This window comes from Chrysemys picta, chromosome 1 (genome assembly GCF_011386835.1).
Source record: "Chrysemys picta bellii isolate R12L10 chromosome 1, ASM1138683v2, whole genome shotgun sequence".
NCBI classification, from domain to species: domain Eukaryota; kingdom Metazoa; phylum Chordata; order Testudines; family Emydidae; genus Chrysemys; species Chrysemys picta.
The window spans coordinates 84853823-84878311 of NC_088791.1; the positions used below are offsets into that span (position 1 = coordinate 84853823).

Here is a 24489-nt window from a genome sequence, read left to right on the forward strand (position 1 = left end):
TAGATGTCCTTTTTATAGAAATGTATAATGTGCTTCTGAGCTAGTAAAAGTCTGTTGATGTATAATGGGGTTATTCTGTTGTGTGCCCTTTATCATTTTCCCTCCATCATTGCTTTGGAAGGCACAACATCTGTTCTGCTAATGTACAAAATCATTAACATGTTTTTGTTTAGGAAACAGCGAGATGAGATAGAAAAAGTAGCTTTTCACACCCTGGTTGTACTGCTGAATCCAACTGTTAGTAATTACTTAAAACGAAAAAGGTTCCATCAGGTATGTCTTGAGGAGATGCCCTGGAGGTCTCAGATGAACATTTATCTGGCAATTACTCACTTCAATTTGTTTAAAAAGCGGCTGGAAGAGCAATATAATATTGGAGTTTGCAGTTTACAACATTTGAACAGGTATGATGTACTGTAATACTTAAAACATGAATGTATTATTAATGCTAATGCTTACATTTTTAATTAAAATCCCATTGGTCAATTTGGTCATATGACTAGCTCCCCTCATAAGGTTGTACGAAAAAATTTATAACTCCTATGCACAAGAGTAAAGCAAATCTTACATCATACAACAGTGAACCTGTACTGTTTTGGGTGATTATTAGAGTATTTTTGTTTTATTAAGTCAGGAAAGCACTATTCCTGAGTCAAGTGAAGGTTTTGGAATTGTGCTATAGAGCATTCTTTTTGTCTTATTTTTTTCAGAATTTAAAACTTCTGACCATAATTCATTATTTAAGACTTATAAAAGTAATTGAAGAATAATCAAAATTCAGTGATGGTGGAATGAATATTATGAATGTGTTTGGAAGTCTTCTTTAATACAATATCTAGATTTTTGAATTATTTTTTTATTTCTTTCTCCCCTCCAGTTATGATGTTCTGGACCCTGAAATATTCTCATTAAATAATTCTGGCATCATAGTTGTGAGAGGAGGAACAGATGACAACATAGGAACCCTGAGTCACTTGCTGATTAAAAGAACACAATCAGAAAGTAGCAGAAAAATAACTGGTAACAGTTATGAATGTGTGAACAGACTAAATCTATTTAACCTAGCTTTCTCCATTACCTTATTAACATTGTCAGAATTATGAACCACCTCTTACAGACAAAATGCTGTATGGAGATGGTGAGGTTAGATTAGTACTGGGACTCAGGAGACCCCTGATTTTACTCCCAGCTCCATCACTGGTTCATTTTGTGACCTTGGGCGAGTCATTTATACCTCCATTTGGGGAAGATTGGAACCGGTCCTCTGGGCTTTCCTAGATCCCCAAAGTCTCCCCTGTGTTTTCCTTCCCCACACATACTACAAAAAGAAGACTCGTCTTGATATTGGGTGTTTATAGCAGCTCTGGCCAGTATTATCTTTTTTACAGCTTTCCTTGGGGCCATTGTTGCTATGGAGAGTTTTTAGCAGTGTGGTGACCTTGACAGAAAGATGAGAGGGGAATACATAAGTACATAGCTATTGCCATACTGGCCAACACCAGATGTTTTTGGGAAGATGCAAGAAGCCCCATAGAGGCAGATGTAAGATAATATTCCCCTCAAGAAGGTCTCATCTTAAATCCTCATAGTTAAAGACTGGCTTAAGCCCTGAAGCAGGTCTTATCTGCCTTCTGATATTTTTTGTTACTTGGAGTGTTATAACTCTGGATATCCTTGCTATACATTTACATGTTCTGTCCCTCTTTGAATCGCTAATTTTTTGGCTTTAATGGCATCCTGTTGACAGTGAGTTCCATAGTCTAATTATGTATTGTGTGAAGAAATGTTTCCTTTTATCATAGACCTGAAATCCAAAATGTGGCTTACATTTATTTTCTTTCTTATGGGAGGGCTGAGTCCCACACTCCTGCACAAACTCCCTCTTAAATTCCTTTTATATATTACTGTCACCCACTAGCTTTCTTTTCAGTGCTGCTTGAGTGGCTCTGTCTTTGAACTAGTGATGATTGTAAATTAAGTGATTCAAAGGTTTAGTTAGTTGAAGGTACATGTTAAAAGTTTCGGTATATAAAGGTTAGGAGGGCAGATATGTTTCAGATAAAGAGCCTCTCTTTTACAGGCCTCTGATAAGCTTCCACTTTATTCCCTAGAAGTTAAACTACTTCTTCTTCCAAACACTTCTAGCTTCCTTAACTTTGCAGATCCATTTCCAGGGTCTTTGGCTGAGGGTCAAGCACATGATCATTTCACTTGTCCCCTCAAGTAACATATACTGTCCATGTTAAGGAGTAGTAGTAACTAGATGCCAGCCCTTCCTGGGTTTCTCTGCAGCAGCTACCTTGAAACTAAGCAGTACTCTCAAGTCTTTCTTGTTATTTACAACTCAGAGCTCACTGTGAATTTATGAAACCCTAGAGCCATTTATATTTCTGTGTTCTAGAATTCTGGAAGTACATATTTTTTTCTAGAGTTCAAGTACTAGAGAAGCTTCATTTCAACCTGAAAGAACCATTTGCAGTAAGACTTCTCTGTAACTCAAAGGCTACTAGATTTTGTAATTCCCTGTGAAGGAGACCTATCACTAAAGAGCTAATTGCAGTGGTGTTGTAGCCATGTAGGTCCCAGGATATTAGAATGACAAGGTGGGTGAGGTAATATCTTTTATTGGACCAACTTCTGTTGGTGAAAGAGGTAAGCTTTTGAGCTTTCACAGAGCTCTTCTTAAGGACTTGGAAAGGTACCTGAAAAAGAGCAGGTCTAAAAAGATGTCTGTGTAAGCTGGTCTTTTTCAGAAACAGAAGTTGGTCCCATAAAAGATATTCCATCACTCACCTTGTCTCATTACAGAGCTAAGTAATTTTTACCAACAACAAGCGTTGTCACAAAAAGAGAGTGTGATTCATTCCCCCCACCACTTTCCCTCCAAAGAGGGCTTTGTCACCAGTGGGATTTTGGGGAGCTTGCTGAATGGCCACTTCCCCTAAAAACTGCATGGCTTCAGGGAGAAAGAATTCTTAATAGAAAAGAGGTTCTGGTTTGGTTTGGAGGATGGACAAAATATTAGGCACGCTATTTTGGTTCAACCAATTTTCCCATCACTACTTTGACCTCCACTTCACTAAAAATATATTATGATATTATAAATATAACTTATTTATAAAAATAATTGTATATAAAATTATAAATTATAATGTTAGCTTTGGCATTTCCTGATTTTTGAATATTTAAGTGCAGCTTTAAAATCTTAAGTCTAGTGATGTGATTTTTCTTATGTTTTTTGAGAATGTTAACTTAGTTTTAACCAATTATCTTTTCATTTTAAGATCCTGATAAATCTTCGGAGCACAGCATTAAATTCAGTGAAGCAGATACTCCTCGATCTCAAATGACAAATGATACAGAGTTATCCACGACTCTTTCCGCCAGAGAGCATGAACGGCCTATGTCTAATGCCATTCTGTTAGAGCATTTCACAAAAACCTTTCTGCATTTAAGAAGAGCAGTGGTAACGTGCACTTTTGAATTAAGATATTTACTACTGCTTTATATTATTTAGTTTTTTTAAAATACTACAGTACCTCAAAAAACTTTTAAATGGGAGAAAACTAGTGATTTTTCATCCTTAGGAAAATGTTCAAACACTGCATATCATATATATACACTTTTTTGTACTTGACATAACTACTTCATCTTACACTTTTTTCATAATTTTTTCTTACCATATTTTCTAAATCCTTCCTTAAAGTATTGCCAGACTTATTTGTTTATATTGTTTATATCCTTTGTTAGAAGAGTTGAAGGCCATGGTGAATAAGTGATCAATCTTGATGTCTTAAAAACTATTTTAATTGTAGCTCTTTTGGGACCCCCTCTGTTCCTCCCAGCTCACCTAAATTCTCACTTAAAAAAAAAAGTGACAGAGTGAAGTAATATACAGCTTTGAATATTATTAACATACAAAGCTTTTGCAAACATTTTAAAAAATGTTTTAAGAGCCCGTGTCGTAAGTAGAATATGTGTAGACCTAGCACTGTAAGTATGGGTACATTTCAAAATAGAATACTTTTTCAAATTACTTCTTTCTTTAATTGCCAAGTCTTAATTTCATGAGGATTTATTTTTTTCTATGGCAACATTTGATAATGTAACAAACATCTAAAACATCTATAACAATACTTAATAAAACCTTTAATGTTCACCTGAAAAACTTCAGCCTATGGTATTATCTATCTGTAAACACTGAAAGGTAAAAATGCACCGATTAAATCTTCCTCCTGAAAATGGGGTTATATTCTGAAAACGGCATTGTGGGCTTTCCATATTTATTGTATCTCCATGATTACCATATCAAATTTACTCAATTTATAATTTTATTTCCTTTGTCAGCCCTGCAAATTGAACCAGTGATCAGAAAGTTCAAGGCATGTTCTTTCTGAATCACACATCACAAAAAATAAAGACTGAAACATATTTGCAAGTGGAATTTAGTTAATAATTCTGTTGCGTGTGGCAAAAGAGTCCCAGCTCACTCTCATGGTGCTGTGTAGACTCTCCAAAACTAAGTGTAAAAAAAAAAACAGTAAAAAATTATTTTTGTAGCTCTGTAAAAAGTTCTTACTTGGAATGTATCAACTCTTGCAAGAGAAACACAAAACTAAAGTCCTGGCAGATAAAGAATTTCTGTTATTGGTTCAAATCTAGCCCAATTTGGACTCAGTCCTACTACAGCTGAAGTCAATGTAAGTTTATGTTTTGACTTATGCACATTACACAGCTTTAATTGGTTTGTCTTAATATTCCTAAGAGTCCCCATGTAGACAAGCATCCTGGGTGGACAAATGTAAACATGACAAACCCCATTCATAGAATCATAGAATATTAGGGTTGGAAGGGACCTCAGGAGGTCATCTAGTCCAACCCCCTACTCAAAGCAGGACCTAATCGCCAACTAAATCATCCCAGCCAGGGCTTTGTCAAGCCTGACCTTAAAAACTTCTAAGGAAGGAGATTCCACCACCTCCCTAGGTAACCCATTCCAGTGCTTCACCACCCTCCTAGTGAAAAAGTTTTCCCTAATATCCAACTTAACCCCCCCCCCCCACTACAACATGAGAACATTACTCCTTGTTCTGTCATCTGGTATCATTGAGAACAGTCTAGATCCATCTTCTTTGGAACCTCCTTTCAGGTAGTTGAAAGAAGCTATCAAATCCCCCTTCATTCTTCTCTTTTGCAGACTAAATAATCCCAGTTCCCTCAGCCTCTCCTCATAAATTATGCTCCAGCCCCCTAATCATTTTTGTTGCCCTCCACTGGACTCTAATTTTTCCACATCCTTCTTGTAGTGTGGGGCCCAAAACTGGACATAGTACTCAGATGAGGCCTCACTAATGCTGAATAGAGGGGAATGATCATGTCCCTCGATCTGCTGGCAATGCCCCTACTTATACAGCCCAAAATGCCGTTAGCCTTCTTGGCAACAAGGGCACACTGTTGACTCATATCTAGCTTCCCATCCACTGTAACCCCAGATCCTTTTCTGCAGAACTGCTACATAGCCACTTGGTCCCTAGTCTGTAGCAGTGCATGGAATTCTTCCGTCCTAAGTGCAGGACACTGCACTTTTCCTTGTTGAACCTCAGATTTCTTTTGGCCCAATCCTCTAATTTGTCTAGGTTCCTCTGTATCCTATCTACCACTCCTCCCAGTTTAGTGTCATCTGCAAACCTGCTGAGGATGCAATCTACGGCATCCTCCAGATCATTAATGAAGATATTGAACAAAACTGGCCCCAGGACCGACCCTTGGGGCACTCCGCTTGATACCGGCTGCCAACTAGACATGAAACCATTGGTCGCTACCCATTGAGCCCGATGATCTAGCCAGCTTTCTATCCACCTTATAGTCCATTCATCCAGCCCATACTTGCCACCAAGAATACTGTGGGAGACTGTATCAAAAGCTTTCCTAAAGTCAAGGAATAACACGTCCACTGCTTTCCCCTCATCCACAGAGCCAGTTATCTCATCATAGAAGGCAATTAGGTTAGTCAGGCATGACTTGCCCTTGGTGAATCCATGCTGACTATTCCTAATCACTTTCCTCTCCTCTAAGTGCTTCAAAATTGATTCCTTGAGGTCCTGCTCCATGATTTTTCCAGGGACTGAGGTGAGGCTGACTGGCCTGTAGTTCCCTGGATCCTCCTTCTTCCCTTTTTGAAGATGGGCACTACATTAGCCTTTTTCCCGGGAGCTCCGGGACCTCCCCTGATTGCCATGAGTTTTCAAAGATAATGGCCAATGGCTCTGCAACTCCTTTAGCACCCTGAGATGCAGTGCATCTGGCCCCATGGACTTGTGCTCATCCAGCTTTTCTAAATAGTCCTGAACCACTTCTTTCTCCACAGAGGACTGGTCACCTCCTCCCCATACTGTGTTGCCCAGTGCAGTAGTCTGGGAGCTGACCTTGTTTGTTAAGGCAGAGGTGAAAAAAGCATTGGGTACATTAACTTTTTCCACATCCTCTGAAACTAGGTTGCCTCCCCCATTCAGTAATGGGCCCACACTTTCCCTGACCACCTTCTTGTTGCTAACATACCTGTAGAAACCCTTCTTGTTAAGAGTAACATCCCTTGCTAGCTGCTACTCCAAGTGTGATTTGGCCTTCCTGATTTCACTCCTGCATCCCTGAGCAGTATTTTTATACTCCTCCCTGGTCATTTGTCCAATTTTCCACCTCTTGTAAGTTTCTTTTTTGTGTTTAAGATCAGCAAGGATTTCACTGTTAAGCCAAGCTGGTTGCCTGCCATATTTACTGTTCTTTCTACACATCGGAATGGTTTGTTCCTGCAACCTCAGTAAGGATTCTTTAAAATACAGCCAGCTCTCCTGGCTGTATTTGCTGATTTCAGTGAGGTTGCAAGAGCAGAATTCATCCCACTGTATCTGACATTGCTAATAGGTTATAATTGTGTACTTTTGAATTTTATAATAGGAAGCATTTTTTCATCACTCCTGCCAAGGGTCATGATAGATTCTCCATCACTGGCAAAGTGACTTACTTCCCTTATGTATTATTATATTGTGAGGCTAAATGTATTGATTTTTTTGCAAAGTAGGTTGAGAACCTGGAATGGAAGGTGCTATACAATTATAAATTGTATTGCTGATAAGACCTCAGCTGGAGTATTGTGTCCAGTTCTAGGTGCCACATTTCAGGAAGAATGTGGACAAATTGGAGAAAGTCCAGAAGACAGCAACAAAAATGATTAAAGGTCTATAAAACATGACATATGAGGAAAGATTGAAAAAAATGGATTTGTTTAGTTTGGAGAAGAAGTTTGAAGTGGGATATAACAGTTTACAAGTACTTAAAAGGTTGTTACAAGAAGGAGGGTGAAAAATTGTTCTCATTAATCTCTGAGGATAGGACAAGAAACAATGGACTTACATTGCAGAAAGAGGGGTTTATTTGGACATTAGGAAAAACTTCTTAACTGTTGGGGTAGTTAAGCGCTGGAACAAATTGCCTACGGACATTGTGGAATCTCCATCATTGGAGGTTTTTAAAAACAACACCGTCAAGAATGGTCTAGTTATTATGTAGCCCTGCCTTGAATGCAGGGAACTGTACTAAATAACCTCTCTGTGTTAAATAACCCTTCCAGTCCTACACTTCTGTGATTATCATTTTATTAATATATTAAGTAAGTTCTTACTGAGGGTGAGTAATTTAAGGAAATCTTCATAATTTTAAAGAATTATTTCTATCTGAGTTTTGAGATAGAGGAATGAATCTTTGTTCAAAACTATACTTTGAAAATATAACAACATTTTGAAAAAATTATGTATAGGTTCTCGCTCATCGTGGTGGCCACTGGACATTGCTTCAAAATACCTGCCGAGAGCTTTGGAACTATAGTCAAGAAGCGCTGTCAGTTGCCAAGCATTCACATTCTCTTCAAGGATTATTTCCTATTACCAGAAATTTTCTTATCAGCACCATCTGGTTGCCATTCTATTTGGCATCAGATACGATACTTGATATGATAATTGAACTACAAACTAGTAATTCCCTTAAGGTAAACATGTATTTTTATTCATATATTCTATTTTAGTTAGTTCTTTGAATGGTATGGAAAAATGGAGAAAGGAATCAGGAGAAATTATTTTTTTGTACTGATCATTGATTTTGGTAACTTCAAACTACTGCCCATAATACAGCCTGTACAGAATAACAGTATTTCTTAACTTGTAGAATTATAACTTGCCTTCTAAAAACTTGCTTTAGAAGAGACAATAAAAACTGAAGCCATCTATTCTCGTTACTGTCTGCCTCAATTTTACATTTACCTTTTCCTTTTATCTTTCAGTTTCTATGTTGCCAATGAGAGCTGGGCAGGAAATGGTTTTTCCCTCCCATGAGAATTTAAGATTTTGAAAAATTTCCCATCTCAAATCAGGATGCAAAGTCAAAATCTTGAAAATTTTGCAAACCAAAAATCCGAAATTTGTTTTGGATTGGATCAATCTAAAAGTTCTGTTTAGAAAATTTTGAAATACTTTCTCTTGATTCCAACCTTTTTAATTTATTTTTACTATAAATTAACTTAAATATTGAAATAAAAATTGGAATGAAATTTGAAAATGAAAATTTTAAATGAAAACCAAAAAATGTAACTTTTTGACAACTTTGAAACTTTTTCATCAAAAATGTTCAAAATGGGAAATTGATTGTTAACAGTTTCAGTGTCAACAAATTCGCATTTTCTGACAAAAAAAAAAGTTTTTCAAAAACTTCCCAACTAGCTCTAGTGCCTATTACAAAGTATGTGGAGTGCCTTCCAAACCATTGATTAAAACAAAACGGAGCCCAATGACCAAGGGGGGAGGGAGAGAGTCTATATGGCAAACAAAAGGAAATGGGCAAAAACAAAAGCAATCCAGAAAGAATTACATTAAAACCGTGTAATTGTTCATTGCAATACAATTAATTGCATTAACTTTTGAAACTGTTCATTATAATGTATTATGTTCTCCTCATAGATTTTTGATCCTGAAGGAGATTTCTGTGTTCCAAGTTGTGTAGGAGGAATTGCTGATGAGGACGGGGGTTCTAATCTTACTTTTTGCTGCCCTCTTGATGATATCAATGTGGTTGACTTGAGATGGATATGTGGTCTGGTACTTAGAACTATAGAGCTCTTATACCAAATGAAGAAATGGGAAGCACTGGTACATATAGCCTTGCATTTTAACACAATTACACAGTAAGTAACACTTAAGGGTGTATGGAGAGGAAAAAGCTAGATTATTCATTTAAAACATAAGTAATTTTGATTTGTAATATTACTTGGCCTTTTCCAGTGAAAGATATGCAGAACAAGTGACTCCACTGCTGATATATGCACAGAGACAACTTCTGGAGAGAATACAGCAATTCAGAGGCCCAGATAGTCCTCAGCCTCATTTCATAAAATATCAGGGTGATAATGCAAACAAGGTGAACTATTTATTTAATTATTTAGATACTGAATCTCACTGTAAACTAAATCCTGAAAAATGTTTTAATTTATTGTGTTTTTAACAGATTAATAAGATTTCTCATAATGTTGAGAAACAGGAATCTTTAAGATTAAATTAAGGAACAATACAGATAAAAGTCTATGCAACTATACCATATTATGCGTCTGTTACAGGGTACTCTGCCTTTTAATAGCAGTACTGCTTAATGATTGGTCCACCCTGCCATCTGGTGTGACCCTTTAAGACTCTGAAACGTCTGATTATAGATACCAGGACCTGGAAAATATTGGGAGAGAGGAAGCCGTCCTGGGAGTCAGACCTGAGGCCAGGAGCCTTACAGAGAGGCAGAGGAAGGCTTCCCTCTCTCCCAACCAAATGGGCATGAGCTGGCAGAAGGGGACCAGCATAAATGCAGCCCTCTCCCCCATAGCAGGTCAAATAATAGGAGGCATCAGCCAGGAAAGACTGGCCTGCTGAGATCCCTGAAGCTTGAGGGCTAATAAAGGAAAAGAGGACAGCTGAAAAAGAAGCTGGCAAAGGTTGTACAGCTGGTCAACCTACAACTCCTCTCCAAAGAGGAGGGCTCCTGCTTAAGAAGGACTGGAGAATCTAATTAATATAACCCAGTTCCAGGGGGGAGAGCTAGGAGACTCTTTTTAAGGAGGGTCTGAAAAGGAGTAATTCAGAGAAGAACTGGGAAGAGTTCCTTAAACAGAGATGTTTCTCAGAGCAGGGTAGAAGAAAGAAACCAGAGACTACTAGTTGGACAAAGTCAGACAGGATGAATGCCCTGTGTGTAGCTGAGTAGGTCCTACTTATGTTGAAGACTATTGTTAATCAATGAGACTCCTGGAAAGGGAAGTGTTCTTTGATAAAGATGTCTGTCTGGACTTGTTTATAACTTGGGGGGAAGGAAAACAGATGCAGGGCCCATGTGGTGTGCGAGGCCTCACTGAAAGGGGGCACACTGGGTACCTCCATGCCATCACATGGTGTAAGAGAAGGTCCGGACTCACCCCTGAGGTGCCTCCTGCCGGTCGTCCAGGGAATTAGCTCACCAGCCTCTGGAGCGCCCTCTGCAGGCCAGTGATCTGCCTTTCCTCTTCTCTGGCCCCCGTGTCCCTCCCAGGACCCCGGTGCCCCTTGCTGTGGGTGCTGCCCCCTGGCAATACCCATACATATGCTAGGTCTCCCCTCCCAGGGGAACCCCCACCCACTAATCCCACCTCACCTCAGGTGAAGGCCACTGCCAGTCACCAGCTAGCCCCCACTCTCTGGGGCAGACTGCAGTATAGGCCACTCATCATCGGCAAGGTTGGGTTTGGACCTGCTGCCTTGGCCTAGCCCTGGGCTGCCCTCTGCAACCCCCAGTTCCGCTTCACCTATTACCAGGCCGCAGCCTGGGGCTATCCAGGCTGGAGCTCCCCAGCTCCTCAGCCTTTCCCCAGCCCTGCTCCACTCAGGTACCCTGTCTAGCTCCCTGCAGCTAAGCCCTTCTCTCTCTGAAGGCTGGGAGCCAGGAGTTCAAGAGTCTCTCTCTCTCTGAAGGCAGAGAGAGACTCTTGAACTCCTGGCTCCCAGCCTTCTTATACAGGCCAGCTGGGGCCTGATTGGGGCATGACCCAGCTGTGGCTACTTCCCCAATCAGCCCAGTAGCTTTTCCCTTTGCCCTAGCCCTCTGCCAGGGCTGTTTTAAACCTCTCAGGCAGGAGCGGGGTAATCACCCCGCTACACATGGTCAGAATCTAAACTTGAGGCCTAAAATGCTTGACAGTATCCCTTTCAAGTGAGAATATATATCTGGGTGCCATATGCACTTCTTGATGAATTAAACTGTGCCCCTTGAGGTACTGCTTTGTTGCTATGTACTTGAGTACTTAACCCATAAAAAGTTCAGAATTACCCATATTGAGCAAGCCTGAATACTTAAAAAGCCAAAGAAGAAGAACATGAGAAACCTGCACCAGGAATTCATACATTCACAGTTTTCTACCACTCAAAGTCATGATTCTGTATATTTGGCAAACTTAAAGACAGCCAGCAAATTCCGTTGTAAGACACTAATGGCAGCAAAAAGTTCTTTTTAAAGTTAAGATTTTTTAAATAAGATTGATGTACTTAACATCAAGTGTTCAGTAATCTGTGCGATATGTTACAATAAGGTAGAATAAAAATAATTACATTTTTGAAAGCAATGTCTCAAATGGCATAATAAAAACTAATTTTATATAATCATATTTAATATATTAGTTCAAAGACACCTAACATAAGAACGGCCGTACTGGGTCAGACCAAAGGTCCATCCAGCCCAGTATCCTGTCTACCGACAGTGGCCAATGCCAGGTGCTCCAGAGGGAGTGAATCTAACAGGTAATGATCAAGTGATCTCTCTCCTGCCATCCATCTTCACCCTCTGACAAACAGAGGCTAGGACACCATTCCTTACCCATCCTGGCTAATAGCCATTAATGGACTTAACCTCCATGAATTTATCTAGTTCTCTTTTAAACCCTGTTATAGTCCTAGCCTTCACAACCTCCTCAGGCCAAGGAGTTCCTTGGGTTGACTGTATGCTATGTGAAGAAGAACTTCCTTTTATTTGTTTTAATCCTGATGCCCATTAATTTCATTTGGTGGCCCCTAGTTGTTATATTATGGTAACAAGTAAAATAACTTTTCCTTATTCACTTTCTCCACACAACTCGTGATTTTATATACCTCTATCATATCCCCCCTTAGTCTCCTCTTTTCCAAGCTGAAAAGTCCTAGCCTCTTCAATCACTCCTCATATGGGACCCGTTCCAAACCCCTAATCATTTTAGTTGCCCTATATATATATATGAACCAATATATATGCGTCTTTACAAAGTAACTGTGTCATTTACCATACAGCTATTTTTTCTTAGTAAAATATTCTCTAGTGAGTTGATCAAAAATTATATTTTTTGTGTCTTACAAATTAGATTCCAGTTTTCTGTTTGAATAAGAATTATTTGTAGCTGATAGAAAACAGAATAAAACTCTTCTTCTGCTACAGAAGATGTCTGCAATATGATGGAGACCACATCTATGCCCAGTATTAAAGATGTGGGTGTACCATGGATTTATATAAGGGCAATACGATATTCTCCGTCTTATTCTCTATCCCTTTTTGAATGATTCCTAACATCCTGTTTTCTTTTTTGACTGCCACTGCACACTGCGTGGACATCTTCAGAGAACTATCCACGATGACTCCAAGATCTCTTTCCTGATTAGTTGTAGCTAAATTAGCCCCCATCATGTTGTATAGATAGTTGGGATTATTTTTTCCAATGTGCATTACTTTACATTTATCCACATTAAATTTCATTTGCCCTTTTTTGCCCAATCACTTAGTTTTGTGAGATCTTTTTGAAGTTCTTCACAGTCTGCTTTGGTCTTAACTATCTTGAGCAGTTTAGTATCATCTGCAAACTTTCCCTCCTCACTATTTACCCCTTTCTCCAGATCATTTACCCTCAGACAGTTTTGAGAGGCAGGATGCTACGCTCTGTACAGACATATATTGGTCCAGATCCTCATCTGGTGTGAATTGCCATAGTTTCATTGAAGTTAATGTAACTCTGCCAGTTTATACCAGTTCTGGATATATAGCCCACTAAAAAATAATGGACTTTTTAATTGTCTAAAGGAGCATACCATGATTCTTACTCATTTGTCCTAATAATACGATAAGCTTAATATTTTATGAGAAACATGACAGATTGAAAGCTCTGATATGTAATAGTGTATTGCATGTCATTGTATGGTTCTTAATTCTGGCAAGCAAGAAATGAGGTATAGTTTTAAGTACGTAGATGTCTTAGCCCTAAATTTGCAAACTTGAATGCCTGAAGTTAGGCATGTGATTTTACATCTAGATTATTAAATAAGAGACCTGATTTTCAGAGGTGCAGAACATCTAAAGCTCTTGTTGATTTATACAGCAATTGCAGGTGCTTAATATTTTTGAAAATCAGACCTCTTTTATTTAGGCATCTAAATATGGATTTAGGTGCCTAACTTGGGGAACCCACATTATAAAATATTGGCCATTTTAAGTATAAACAAGTGACTAAGTGGAAAACCTTCTTTTTTAGATAAATTGCAGAAACTTCATTGGAAAACAGTTGCGTATTGCCAGCACATTTAATGAAGTGAAAGTTTCTGGACACCATTTTGTTCCTGAGATGCCAGATATTTATACAGGTTAGAACCCATTCCGACATAATCCAGTCCTTTCTTTATCCAAAAAATTTTGTTTTGCATTAATTTTTGCCCTACCTCAGAATATCTCTTTCATACAGATTTATAAACTGTTGAATTCTGTTTTTACAAATGTATGAGTGCTTCAGAAATATTGTTTTGAAAGGGACTATATAGCTCAAGTGTGTTGTAATGGTAAGAAGAGCTTTTCAAATCTATTCAAATTGGATAATAGTGAAAAGTTTAAAGCCTTGACAGGTCCTTCAGAAGGAAAAAGAAGACATGGTTCTAAATATCACATGTGTGTCAAGGTTTCATGTACAAGAGAGGGTGTGGGGGTTGAATTAAGGACATTGGGTAGAATCACTGAACAATAGATGATATTGAGAGTACAATAAAGACAGTATTCTTGCTCTCACTTCTGGTGCCCAGTGCTCCATCTATTACTTATAACAATAAAACATATTTGAAAAGTTTAAAAGTAGTATTATTGACTGTCTGTTAATGCTTTAGATTAATGTTCATAAACCAATTGGAAATCTAATCAACCCCGTGTATTAAATTTATTTTGTCTAATAGTTGAGAAATTGTTCAACTATGCCTATGCTCTTATATTTTCACTGTAAAATATAAAAAATGTTCCTAATTACTACTTCCTCTTAGATTCCAGTCAAGCACAAGCCCTAGTTTGTGTCCCTCTTGATGTGACAGACACACTGAAATGTTTCAGAGAAACCCTAGAAAAATCTAAATATCACAGCAGAGCACTTAGACACAGCAGAAAGTTGCTTTCACTATTTCTTGCTCACACACAAGGTAAGATGTTTGTTATGGTGTCCCTTAATTATCAAATGTGTGTGGTTCCAAAACACCCCTATATCAAGTGACTGCACCTGGTACATATTTTTAGTAGCAAATATTGGAAAATCAGTTTTTAAAATCCAGCGATAGTTGTTGAGAGTAAGATAATAGTCACTTTTATTTAAAGAAAAATTCTGAATTCTTGTAAGGCCAAAATGTAGCCAAGCATTTTTCTCTTTAAGAACATAAGAACGGCCATAGTCTTAAAAAAAAAAAAAAAAAAAAAAAAAAAAAAAGGAAGGAAGAAGGAAGTATTTTTTTCACACAATGCAGAGTCAACCTGTGGAACTCTTTGCCAGAGGATGTTGTGAAGGCCAGGACTATAACAGGGTTCAATAAAGAACTAGATAAATCCATGGAGGATAGGGCCTATTAGATAGGATGAGCAGGGATGGTGTCCCTAGCCTCTGTTTGCCAGAAGCTATGAATGGGCAACAGGGAATGGATCACTTGTTGATTACCTGTTCTGTTCATTCCCTCTGGGGCACCTGGCATTGGCCACTGTTGGAAGACAGGATACTGGGCTAGATGTAGGGTGACCAGATAGCAACTGTGAAAAAACGAGACGGGGGTGGGGGGTAATAGACGCCTACATAAGAAAAAATCCCAAAAAATGGGACTGTCCCTTTAAAAACAGAACATCTGGTCACCCTAGCTAGATGGAACTTTGGTCTGACCCCGTATGGCCGTTCTTATGTTCGTCATTACAGCTTCATTCATTTATTACAGCTTTCATTATCCATTTAATTCTTGTTGCCCATCTTTGGCCTGAGTTGTTAGCCAGTATTTGGGCCTCTTGATGAGTTATTTTCATTAGGAGGAGAAGCTGAAGATAGAGTTAGGAATTTCTCTAATGCAATCCTGTTTTTTTTTACAAGGATTGTATATAGAGTTCTGTTTCCCTGAATATAATAGAAACAAAGAACAGCAGGCAGTTTCCTTTCTCAGAAATCCAAGTCTGCCTTTCCAGTGAGTACTGTGCCTCAGAAAATCTTCTGTCTCTAGGTTTCCTTGCAGTGCCACATGCATGACTGCTTCTCATGTTTCTGCAGGCTTTCTTCTGAATTCACACTCAGACATACAGCTGTAACCAATATCTTAGCCTTTGCATTTGCAAATAGTTTCAGTTAACTTCCTCTTTTTCCCCCTGGGTTAGTTCTTGTTCAGACCTTGTCCTGCACCCAAGTGCCTTGAGATGCGGCTTCCTATTACTGCAATTGCTACATAAAGAAACATTTGATTGCTTCTTCTGCTTAGCCTGAAAGAAGAGCACTTAGGACAGTGAGCTCTTTGATTATCTATAGGTCAAAGACCCTCATGATGGCAGCCGGTATCATCTTCCAGTATCACAACATTTATTTTTCAAGACACAATGAATCACAACTTTTAAAAAAATAAATGCAAGAAGATCAGCATTTATGAACATATCTACAATGTGGTCAAATGTAGTCTCCTGAGTTTAAAACTGCCTATATTGCATTGCGGTATGCAGTGTTGTTTCAGCTTTGTTAGTCCCAGGATATTAGAGAGACAAGTGGGTGAGTTAATATCTTTTGTTGAACCAACTTCTGTTGGTGAGAGAGGCAAGCTTTCAAGCTTCAGGAGCTGAAGAAGAGCTCTGAGTAAACTTGAAAGTTTATCTCTCTGACCAACAGAAATTGATTCAATAAAACATATTACCTCACGGTCACATTCCAGTGTGTAGTCCAAACCAGTGAGGGATTGTGTCACCACCTGCTCTGCACTCTTGGGTGCCTTACAGTGCTTTGCTGTTGTAGCTCCCAACCTGTGCCACTCACAAACAACCTGCCAGCGTGCAGTTCACACCTTGAGTGTCTGTGTATAGCTGTAGTTATGGTCCAGCAGCTCTAACCCCAGCAGCTTGTCAGCAACACTCCAGTCACACTCTGGCTTCCACCTGTTGTGGTTACTACCTGCAGGGTGACTCCGACACATCCCAGTCACAATTTCCCCCCAAAACATGTGTTCTGCGCCCTTCAGGCCCTCTACTGGACAGTTCAGTTATTAGAGGTCTGTTGCCCCTGTAAAGAATTAATCAATATTCAACAGTCTGCTACTTTAACTGGATTTACCAAACAGTTCAGTTTAAACACAGCACTGGATTGGTTTAGATTAAAAAACAGTTTATTAACAAAAGAAGATAGGATTTTAAGTGAACTCAAATATCAGGTTTTAAAGTCAAATGGTTACAAGAACAATAAAGATAAAATGCTTTCTAGTAGCTAAAACTTAACAAGCTAGACTTGGTTCAAGGTAAAATCCTTACCACATGTTCACAGCAACAGGGCTAACCAAATTCTCAAGTCAGAACCCTTCCCAAAGTTCAAAGGCTGGGTCCTTTCTTTTAGGTGAAAGAGAGAGAGAGGTAGCTTGGGCTTTTCTGACCCTTTCCTCTATAGTCCAATTAACCTTTAAAGTGAGTTCTTCTGAGGGTTACCCTTCAAAGCAAAGTTTATTCAAAGAGTAAAGAAGGTGACATAGAAGGAGGCTCCATGCTCTTTGCTTTGTCTTCTGCTATCTCCTCTCCTTGCTGTCTCGAGGACCCTGTTTACTTATGTGAGGTAAACTTTTTTTCGTTCAGAATACTTCTGTCTGGGCAGGGCTGTGTGGTTTCGAACATATGCTAAGAACACATACAGGGAGATTTCATAACTTTACATATAATTTTGCTACATACATTTCACCGTGATATTATTGACCAGGGAGTTATTAGGATTCAAATGATACCTCACAAGACATATTTTGTACAAAGATTATTACAGTAGTGTGTAGGGTGTGAATACTGAGATGCTTTAGGTCACACTCACCTACCTTGTCTCATCTTGCACTGCGGTGATGCCGGTTAATGATGTGTATATAAGGTACCTATTGTGCCTTGGTGAAGGGCACATTCCTGAGAAATGTACAATTTTCAGGTCCTTCCCTAAGAGAATGCAAAAGGCAAAAGAGGCTTGCCAGAAACACTTTTTAGTGGAGAGGCTTATGCACTCCTCTTCAGATCCTGGAGTGGCTGAGACTGATAAAGCATGAGCAAACCTCTTCAAGAAGTGTTCCAGTGAGCTCAGGATCAGCTTACAGCTCTGGGACTTTAGATCTCAAAGAAACCATCCTTCTGAGACCAAAAAAAACCCATCTGTGATCAGCAGGAGGAAGGAGTATTACCTCATTATCACATTCTGGGGTGCAGTCCAGATTTGTGAGGGGCTTTGTCATCCCTTCCCAGCAGCCTTGGGTACCTTTCAATACCTTGCTGAAGTGGGCCATTCACAAACAGCCTGATGGCATGCAAGCCACAACCTGAGTGTCTGTGTGTAACTGCAGCCTGCTAGCCACACGTGGGTTACACTCTTGGTATACTGCAGGATGACCCAAACATACCCCCAGTCTTAGATTTCACCCCAGAAATGAATGTCTTGTGCTGCCCAGCCCTCTCCTGGACAATACAAGTTATATTAAGTCTGTTATTTCTTTAAAATAATAATATGCACACAACTTGTCAGCCCAAATGGAATTTCCCAGACACTTCAATTTAAACACGCTGGAATAGATAAAACAAAATAAGTTTATTAACTGCAAAGAGAGAGATTTTAAGGGAGTACAAGAAATGAGGCATAAAAATCAAATGGTTACAAGAAAAATAGATAAGACATTTACTATTACCCTAACTTAAACTATATTAGATGCAAGCAAAGTTTCTCACCACATGCTTTCTGCAGTCTTACTGACCAAACCCTACAGGTCAGGACCCTTTCTCCCAGAGTCCAACAAATACCTCCTTTGTTGCTTCAGATGCAGTGAATGTGATGGGCAGGGTGCCTGAGGCTAGTTGTCCCCCCTTTTTATAGTTTCAGTTCCCCTCTTGAAAAAGATTTCCAGCTGGTTACGAGGAGACAAAAAATCTATGTGGAAGGAGGCTCACTGCTGTGTTTTTTCTCACCTGTTTGAGCAGCCTTTGTTTCTTTCCCTGGTTGATGACTCTGGTTACTGCTTAAATGTAAATTAAACAGCGCACACATTCCTTTGTTTAGGAACCTTTGCCAACCTCAGTTTGGGCAAGGCTGTGGGGTTTGGAACATACATTAATAAATTATACAAGGAAATCTTACAATGTTGCCACACACATTTTATCAGGACAGTACTGACCAGCAAATTATGAGTTTTCAAATGATACCTTACAAGCCATACTTTGTACAAAGATTATTACAAAAGTGTGTACAATATGAATACTGGGATGTATTCTGTCACAGAGATCTTCTTGGCTATTGTCATATAGCATACCTAAAGAAATGCACACAACAATAGAAGATCTGTTGTTTGATGGATACAATTGGTTTAATGCTAAAACTAATTAGTAGAAATGGTCAAAAAAAATTTGACCAAACATTTTTACAATTGATACCAAAACCTTTTGCAGAAACGTATCTGTTTTTATGAAAATGTCATTGGGAAAGTTTCTAAGGTCTATGGCCTTGGCTACACTTGCAAGTTACAGCACTGTAAAGCTTCCCCCAGCGCTGTAACTCACTCCCCGTCCACACTAGCAGGGCACTTACAGCTGCAGCGGAGTGGCTATGACTCACGGGTGTGAGTGTACACGCTTGCAGCGTTGTACTAATCACCTTGTCAAGTAGCCAAACCTCTCCATTGTTGTGACCGGCGGCAGGAATGTGGAAGTGCCGGTTTCAAAGCTCGTACCACAGAGAAAAGCAAACAGTTTGCAGCTTGCTTTGAGTGAGTAGATGAATGAGCAGGGGGCCGGGAGTTCGGAACTTGCAAAATAGAGAGCTGACATGCTCCAAAAAGCACTCTCTCTCCCCCCACATTCCCTGTCACAATCCACCCCCCTCCCCTGTTTTGAAAAGCACGTTGCAGCCACATGAATGCTGGGATAGCTTTCCATAATGCACCACTCCCAACACAGCTGCAAATGTTGCAAGTGTGGCCACACCACTGCACTGGCAGCTGTCAGTGTGGACAGACTGCAGCGCTTTTCCCTACTCAGCTGAACGAAGACAGGTTTACCTCACAGCGCTGTACAGCTGCAAGTGTAGCCAAGGCCTATGATGGAATGTCAGTGAGGAGTAGGAGGAGCAAGAGACCCATGCTCCAAAATAGCTAAGCACTTGGCTGGGATATGGGAGACCCAGCTTCATATGGTCTTCCACATCTCAGATGAGTGTCCTAGCATAGTGCTATTGGCTTTTCTGAGGGGTGTGTGTGTGTGTGTGTCTCTCTCTCTCTTTCTCTCTCTTTCCCCCACCCTAAAAAATCAATTCTGAACCTTAGAAACCTTCTCATTGAAAGTTTCTTTGAAACATACATGAAAAGTTTTGGTTCCAATAAAAAAATTAGTTGAAAATATTCCCAACCAGCTCTAGTTACTATACTCAGAAGGTTCAGATGGCCCCTGCTAAAAAGAGAAAAAGATATCAGAGGAGGAAATCATCTGCCTCCTCCTTCATTATCTGTTCACCTTGCAATGTCATCATCAAGGCAGCTAATTTGACTCCTTGTTCGGGAGCCATGTACATTTTCTGGAGTATCTTTTTCCTCCCCGCTGCTTTTCAGAACCATTTGTTTTATTTTTGTGGGGCCTGGAACCTCACCACTACAAACCCGTGGGTCTAGAGTTCACAGAGGTGGGGTATTCTATAGAAATCCAGACCTCCCCATCTACCAGCCCAATCCCTAATCCCTTTTCAGAGACCCCTTTCACAAGAGTGTGTTACATCAAGAAGGGGAGTCCCTTCTAAGTCTTGGTGCAGTGGAAGAAGTGCCTCTGTAGTACAAAGGGAAGGGGTTTTATTCCTAATTATTTCCAATAATGAAGGAAAAAAGGGGTCTGGTGCCCATTTTTGGACTTGACACAGCTAACCATCTTCAGCTGCAAATTCAAGTTCTAGGTGGTAAAACTGCCCTCTGTAACTTTTTTTCATTGAGGCACAAGATTGGTATGCAGCTCTCAACCTCTAAGATGCTTATTTTCACATAGTAATTCATCCTGCTCATCCTCCTGTGGTTCTGAGTGGGTATTTTCCACTATCTACAGAATGTTCTGCCGTTTGGTCTATTGACATCACTGAGGGTCTTCATCGAGGGCCCTTGTTATGTGAGAAAACAAGGAGTCCAGATTTACCCATACCTCGATGATTGGCTCATTTGAGGGAAATCTCCACAACATGTGACCAACTCAACATGTTGCTTTTTGTAGTTTATACAGATAGGGTAAGAGATCAAGCTACTTAGACCCAGAGATTATTCAACTAGATTTCTACTTGCATTAAGCTATACTATGAATATGCGCATTTAGACCCACCATTCAACATTATAGCTTACCTCACGATGGCTCAGGCAGCTACTGCAGCTTCTTTGAGAACGAAGTGTTCCAATCTGAAAAAATTGTATGGCAGCAACATAGGGTTCAGTACATACATTTACACAAAATTACTCTTTAGTAGAGACATGAAAATCTGATGCCCACTTTGGCAAAACTGTCTTGCAGTTGCTATTCAGGTAGACTCTGAGCATCCACCTCCTGTGATTTAGTTTACTGCTTGTTACTCACCAGGAGTGGAATAATATCGACAAACACTTGAAGAAGAAACAGTTACTTACTTTATAGTACTTGTGATTCCTCTAGAGGTGTATGTGACAAGTTGGAGCACAGAAAACCCCCTTGGGAACTGCCAACTGATGTGCTGAGACTACCTCTGAGACCATTTTCCCTGGCAGCTTGGGACTTCAGTGCCCTGCCTGGTTTGAGCCAGACACACTAGCCTGCTACACAGATTCAGGTCTGAACCACGTCCCCCATAAGCTGCAGGCTTAACTGAAAACAGCTTAAGAAGTGTTCCTGTCTCCAACACTCAGATGCCCAGCTCCCAGTGGGGTCCAAACCCCAAATAAATCCATTTTACCCTGTATAAAGCTTAGACAGGATAAACTGATAAATTGTTCGCCCTCTGTAACACTGATAGAGAGATATGCACAGCTGTTTGCCCCCCCCCCCCCAGGTATTAATACATATTCTGGGTTAATTAATAAGTAAAAAGTGATTTTATTAAATACAAAAAGTAGGATTTAAGTGTTTCCAAGTAATAACAGACAGAACAAAGTGAATTACCAAGCAAAATAAAATAAAACATGCAAGTCTAAGCCTAATACCGTAGGAAAGTGATTACAGATCAAATCTCACCCTCAGAGATGTTCAGGTAAGCTTCTTTCACAGACTGGATGCCTTCCTAGTCTAGGCACAATCCTTTCCCCTGGTACAGCCCTTATTCCAGCTCAGGTGGTAGCTAGGGGATTTTTCATGACTGCCGCCCCTTTGTTCTGTTCCACCCTCCTATATACCTTTTGCACAAGGCGGCAATCCTTTGTCTCTCTCTGGGTTCCCACCCCTCCTTCTAAATGGAAGAGCACCAGGTTAAAGATGTATTCCAGTTCAGGTGACATGACCACATGTCACTGTAAGACTTCAAGCCTTCATTCCTCCCAGCCTGACTCACAGGAATGCCTGCAAGCAAACAGAGCCATCCACAGTCAATTGTCCTGGTTGATGGGAGCCATCAAGATTCCAAACCACCATTAATGGTCCACACTTTGCATAACTACAATAGGACATTAGAGTTATATTTCTAATTTCAGATACAAGAATGATACATTCATACAAATAGGATTACCACACTTTGTAGATTATAAGCTTTGTAATGATACCTTACAAGAGACCTTTTGCATGAAGCATATTTCAATTACATTATATTTACACTCATTAGCATATTTTCATAAAATCACAGTATATTTTGCAACCCATGCTTCTTCTGCACAACTACAGAATCCTATAACACCTGGATTCTATACTGGCAAAGGAATTGAGGGACACTTGGGGTCACCCCAACTTTTATGCCATATGGTGTATGAGGACAACCTCAGAGCATATGGACAACACATCTTGAAGAACCACAGTTACTTGGAATATAGAACATCATGTCTGCAATGATTCCAGCATCCATCACTGTGTAAAATAGGAGCCCAAAGAATACTATTGAATTTGCTGTAGATCTCTGGATTGACATTGTGTTGAGTTGCTGACTGAGTTTCTGGTCCTGGAAAATTTCTCCTTGAAAGCTATATGGGGCAAATAGGAACATTTTAAAACTTACTTGTTTAGCATGCTTTCAGACTAAATCCAGAGTATAAGTAATGCTCAGTGTATCACAGTTCATTTATTCAGAGCAAATTAATATATACTACAGGGAAAGAAAATGTTTCTGAAAAATGCAGCCTGATTTTCTGCTCCCATGTTTATTCACTTTTAATCACAAGTTACCTATTCCTTCTAACCTACTATTATAAAAACCAGAAATGCCATGTAGAAATCATACACTGAAAATATTTTGTTTGGGTGATATGGTGTAGAAACATTTATGTGAAGGAAATATGGCTGTAACCTATATTTAGTAAATAAATTGCATTTTTAATCTAGAAACCTTTGGAAGAGTACCCAATCAGATCTTTTCAAATGGAAAAGTGAAATTTAGTGAGGGAGCTGAACTGACATTTCTACCAAAACCACCTGACCTTTCTCAAGAGAAATTTAATTTCCGCAGTATGGTCGAAAGCAGACCATTACCTGAGTCACAGCTCTCAGTAGTTGTCTCTTCATATGAAAAAACTATTGGTAAGATACTTACATATTTTTGTTTACAGCTAATACAAACAACTCTGTATACCTATGTTCATGTTCCTCTTCATGCAGTTTTATTCTCTGTCCCTTTCATGTCAGACAGTCTTCACAGCAGGTATTCCCCATCCCCATAGTGTTTATGGGACAGCCCCTGCTCCCCCTCCCCACTTCCTCAATAAAAAATAATGATCCAAAACAAGCCAATACCTCAGTCACAATTTTCAGTAGTTTTCTCTTCATATGAAAAATGTTACTTCAGTGGAGCTTCACTGATTTACACCAGTTGAGAATCTGGCTCATGATTTTGTCTTCTGACAGTGTCCCTTTACTTCTTTTTACAGACTTTTCCCAGGAAACCATTTGACAGCTAAGGAGGTTTATGATTTTTTAAACTGCTGTATGCAACCTGTAGAAATCAGAGAATTGCATTTGTATCATGAATGCTTATTTTCAAACAGGTTCTGTCCGTTTAGAAGGTCTGAAACAGATTCACATGTATGTCCTGCTCTTGCTCCAGTTGGAGTTAGTGGGAATAGGATTGGGTCCATAGTCACACATTTGAAATTAAAATATCCCCAAATCCTCAGAAACCTTTACATAAAATATTCATAATCTTATTTACTATTTCCTGTGTGCAAATCTATTTCTATTGCAAAGTTGTTCAAGATACAGTAATGGTTTTAATGTTATAATGGATTTTTTTCTAATTGAAAAACAGAAATCCTTCAAATAAATAACCAGCGAGACCTCAAGGTGCAGGCTCTGCATGAACTTGGAAATCTTCATTTTTATGCAGGAAAGAAGAGGTACATAGTCTTTGGATGAACAGTAGAAACAAAAATGATACAATTTTTATTTTTGTAATTTTATCAATAATTTTCCTGACTTTCAGCTCTTCTATGAGTTAATCTGCTGTCTTCATTTCCATGTTGTTCTCCCATCCATTTTCTCTACTAACTGCATTAATGAATGGCTTTCTTTGGAACCAATATATATGCGTCTTTACAAAGTAACTGTGTTATTTACCATACAGCTATTTTTTCTTAGTAAAATATTGTCTAGTGAGTTGATCAAAAATTATATTTTTTGTGTCTTACAAATTAGATTCCAGTTTTCTGTTTGAATAAGAATTATTTGTAGCTGATAGAAAACAGAATAAAACTCTTCTTCTTCAACAGAAGATATCTGCAATATGATGGATGCATTTTT

At 39.2% G+C, this 24489-nt stretch overlaps 1 protein-coding gene across 14 annotated transcripts in view; it reads left to right on the forward strand.

Moving 5' to 3' along the window:
- Positions 1–24489, forward strand: part of CFAP54 (cilia and flagella associated protein 54) — a 207898-nt gene that overhangs the window by 106914 nt on the left and 76495 nt on the right. For all 14 annotated transcript variants that reach the window (XM_008178758.4, XM_008178756.4, XM_024099621.3 and 11 more), the window contains 10 exons: positions 174–404; positions 878–1020; positions 3285–3466; positions 7814–8041; positions 9006–9229; positions 9327–9462; positions 13607–13715; positions 14376–14528; positions 23080–23274; positions 23999–24086. In XM_008178758.4, coding sequence (XP_008176980.2) covers positions 174–404; positions 878–1020; positions 3285–3466; positions 7814–8041; positions 9006–9229; positions 9327–9462; positions 13607–13715; positions 14376–14528; positions 23080–23274; positions 23999–24086 — 1689 coding nt within the window. The remainder of the gene's footprint in view (positions 1–173; positions 405–877; positions 1021–3284; positions 3467–7813; positions 8042–9005; positions 9230–9326; positions 9463–13606; positions 13716–14375; positions 14529–23079; positions 23275–23998; positions 24087–24489) is intronic.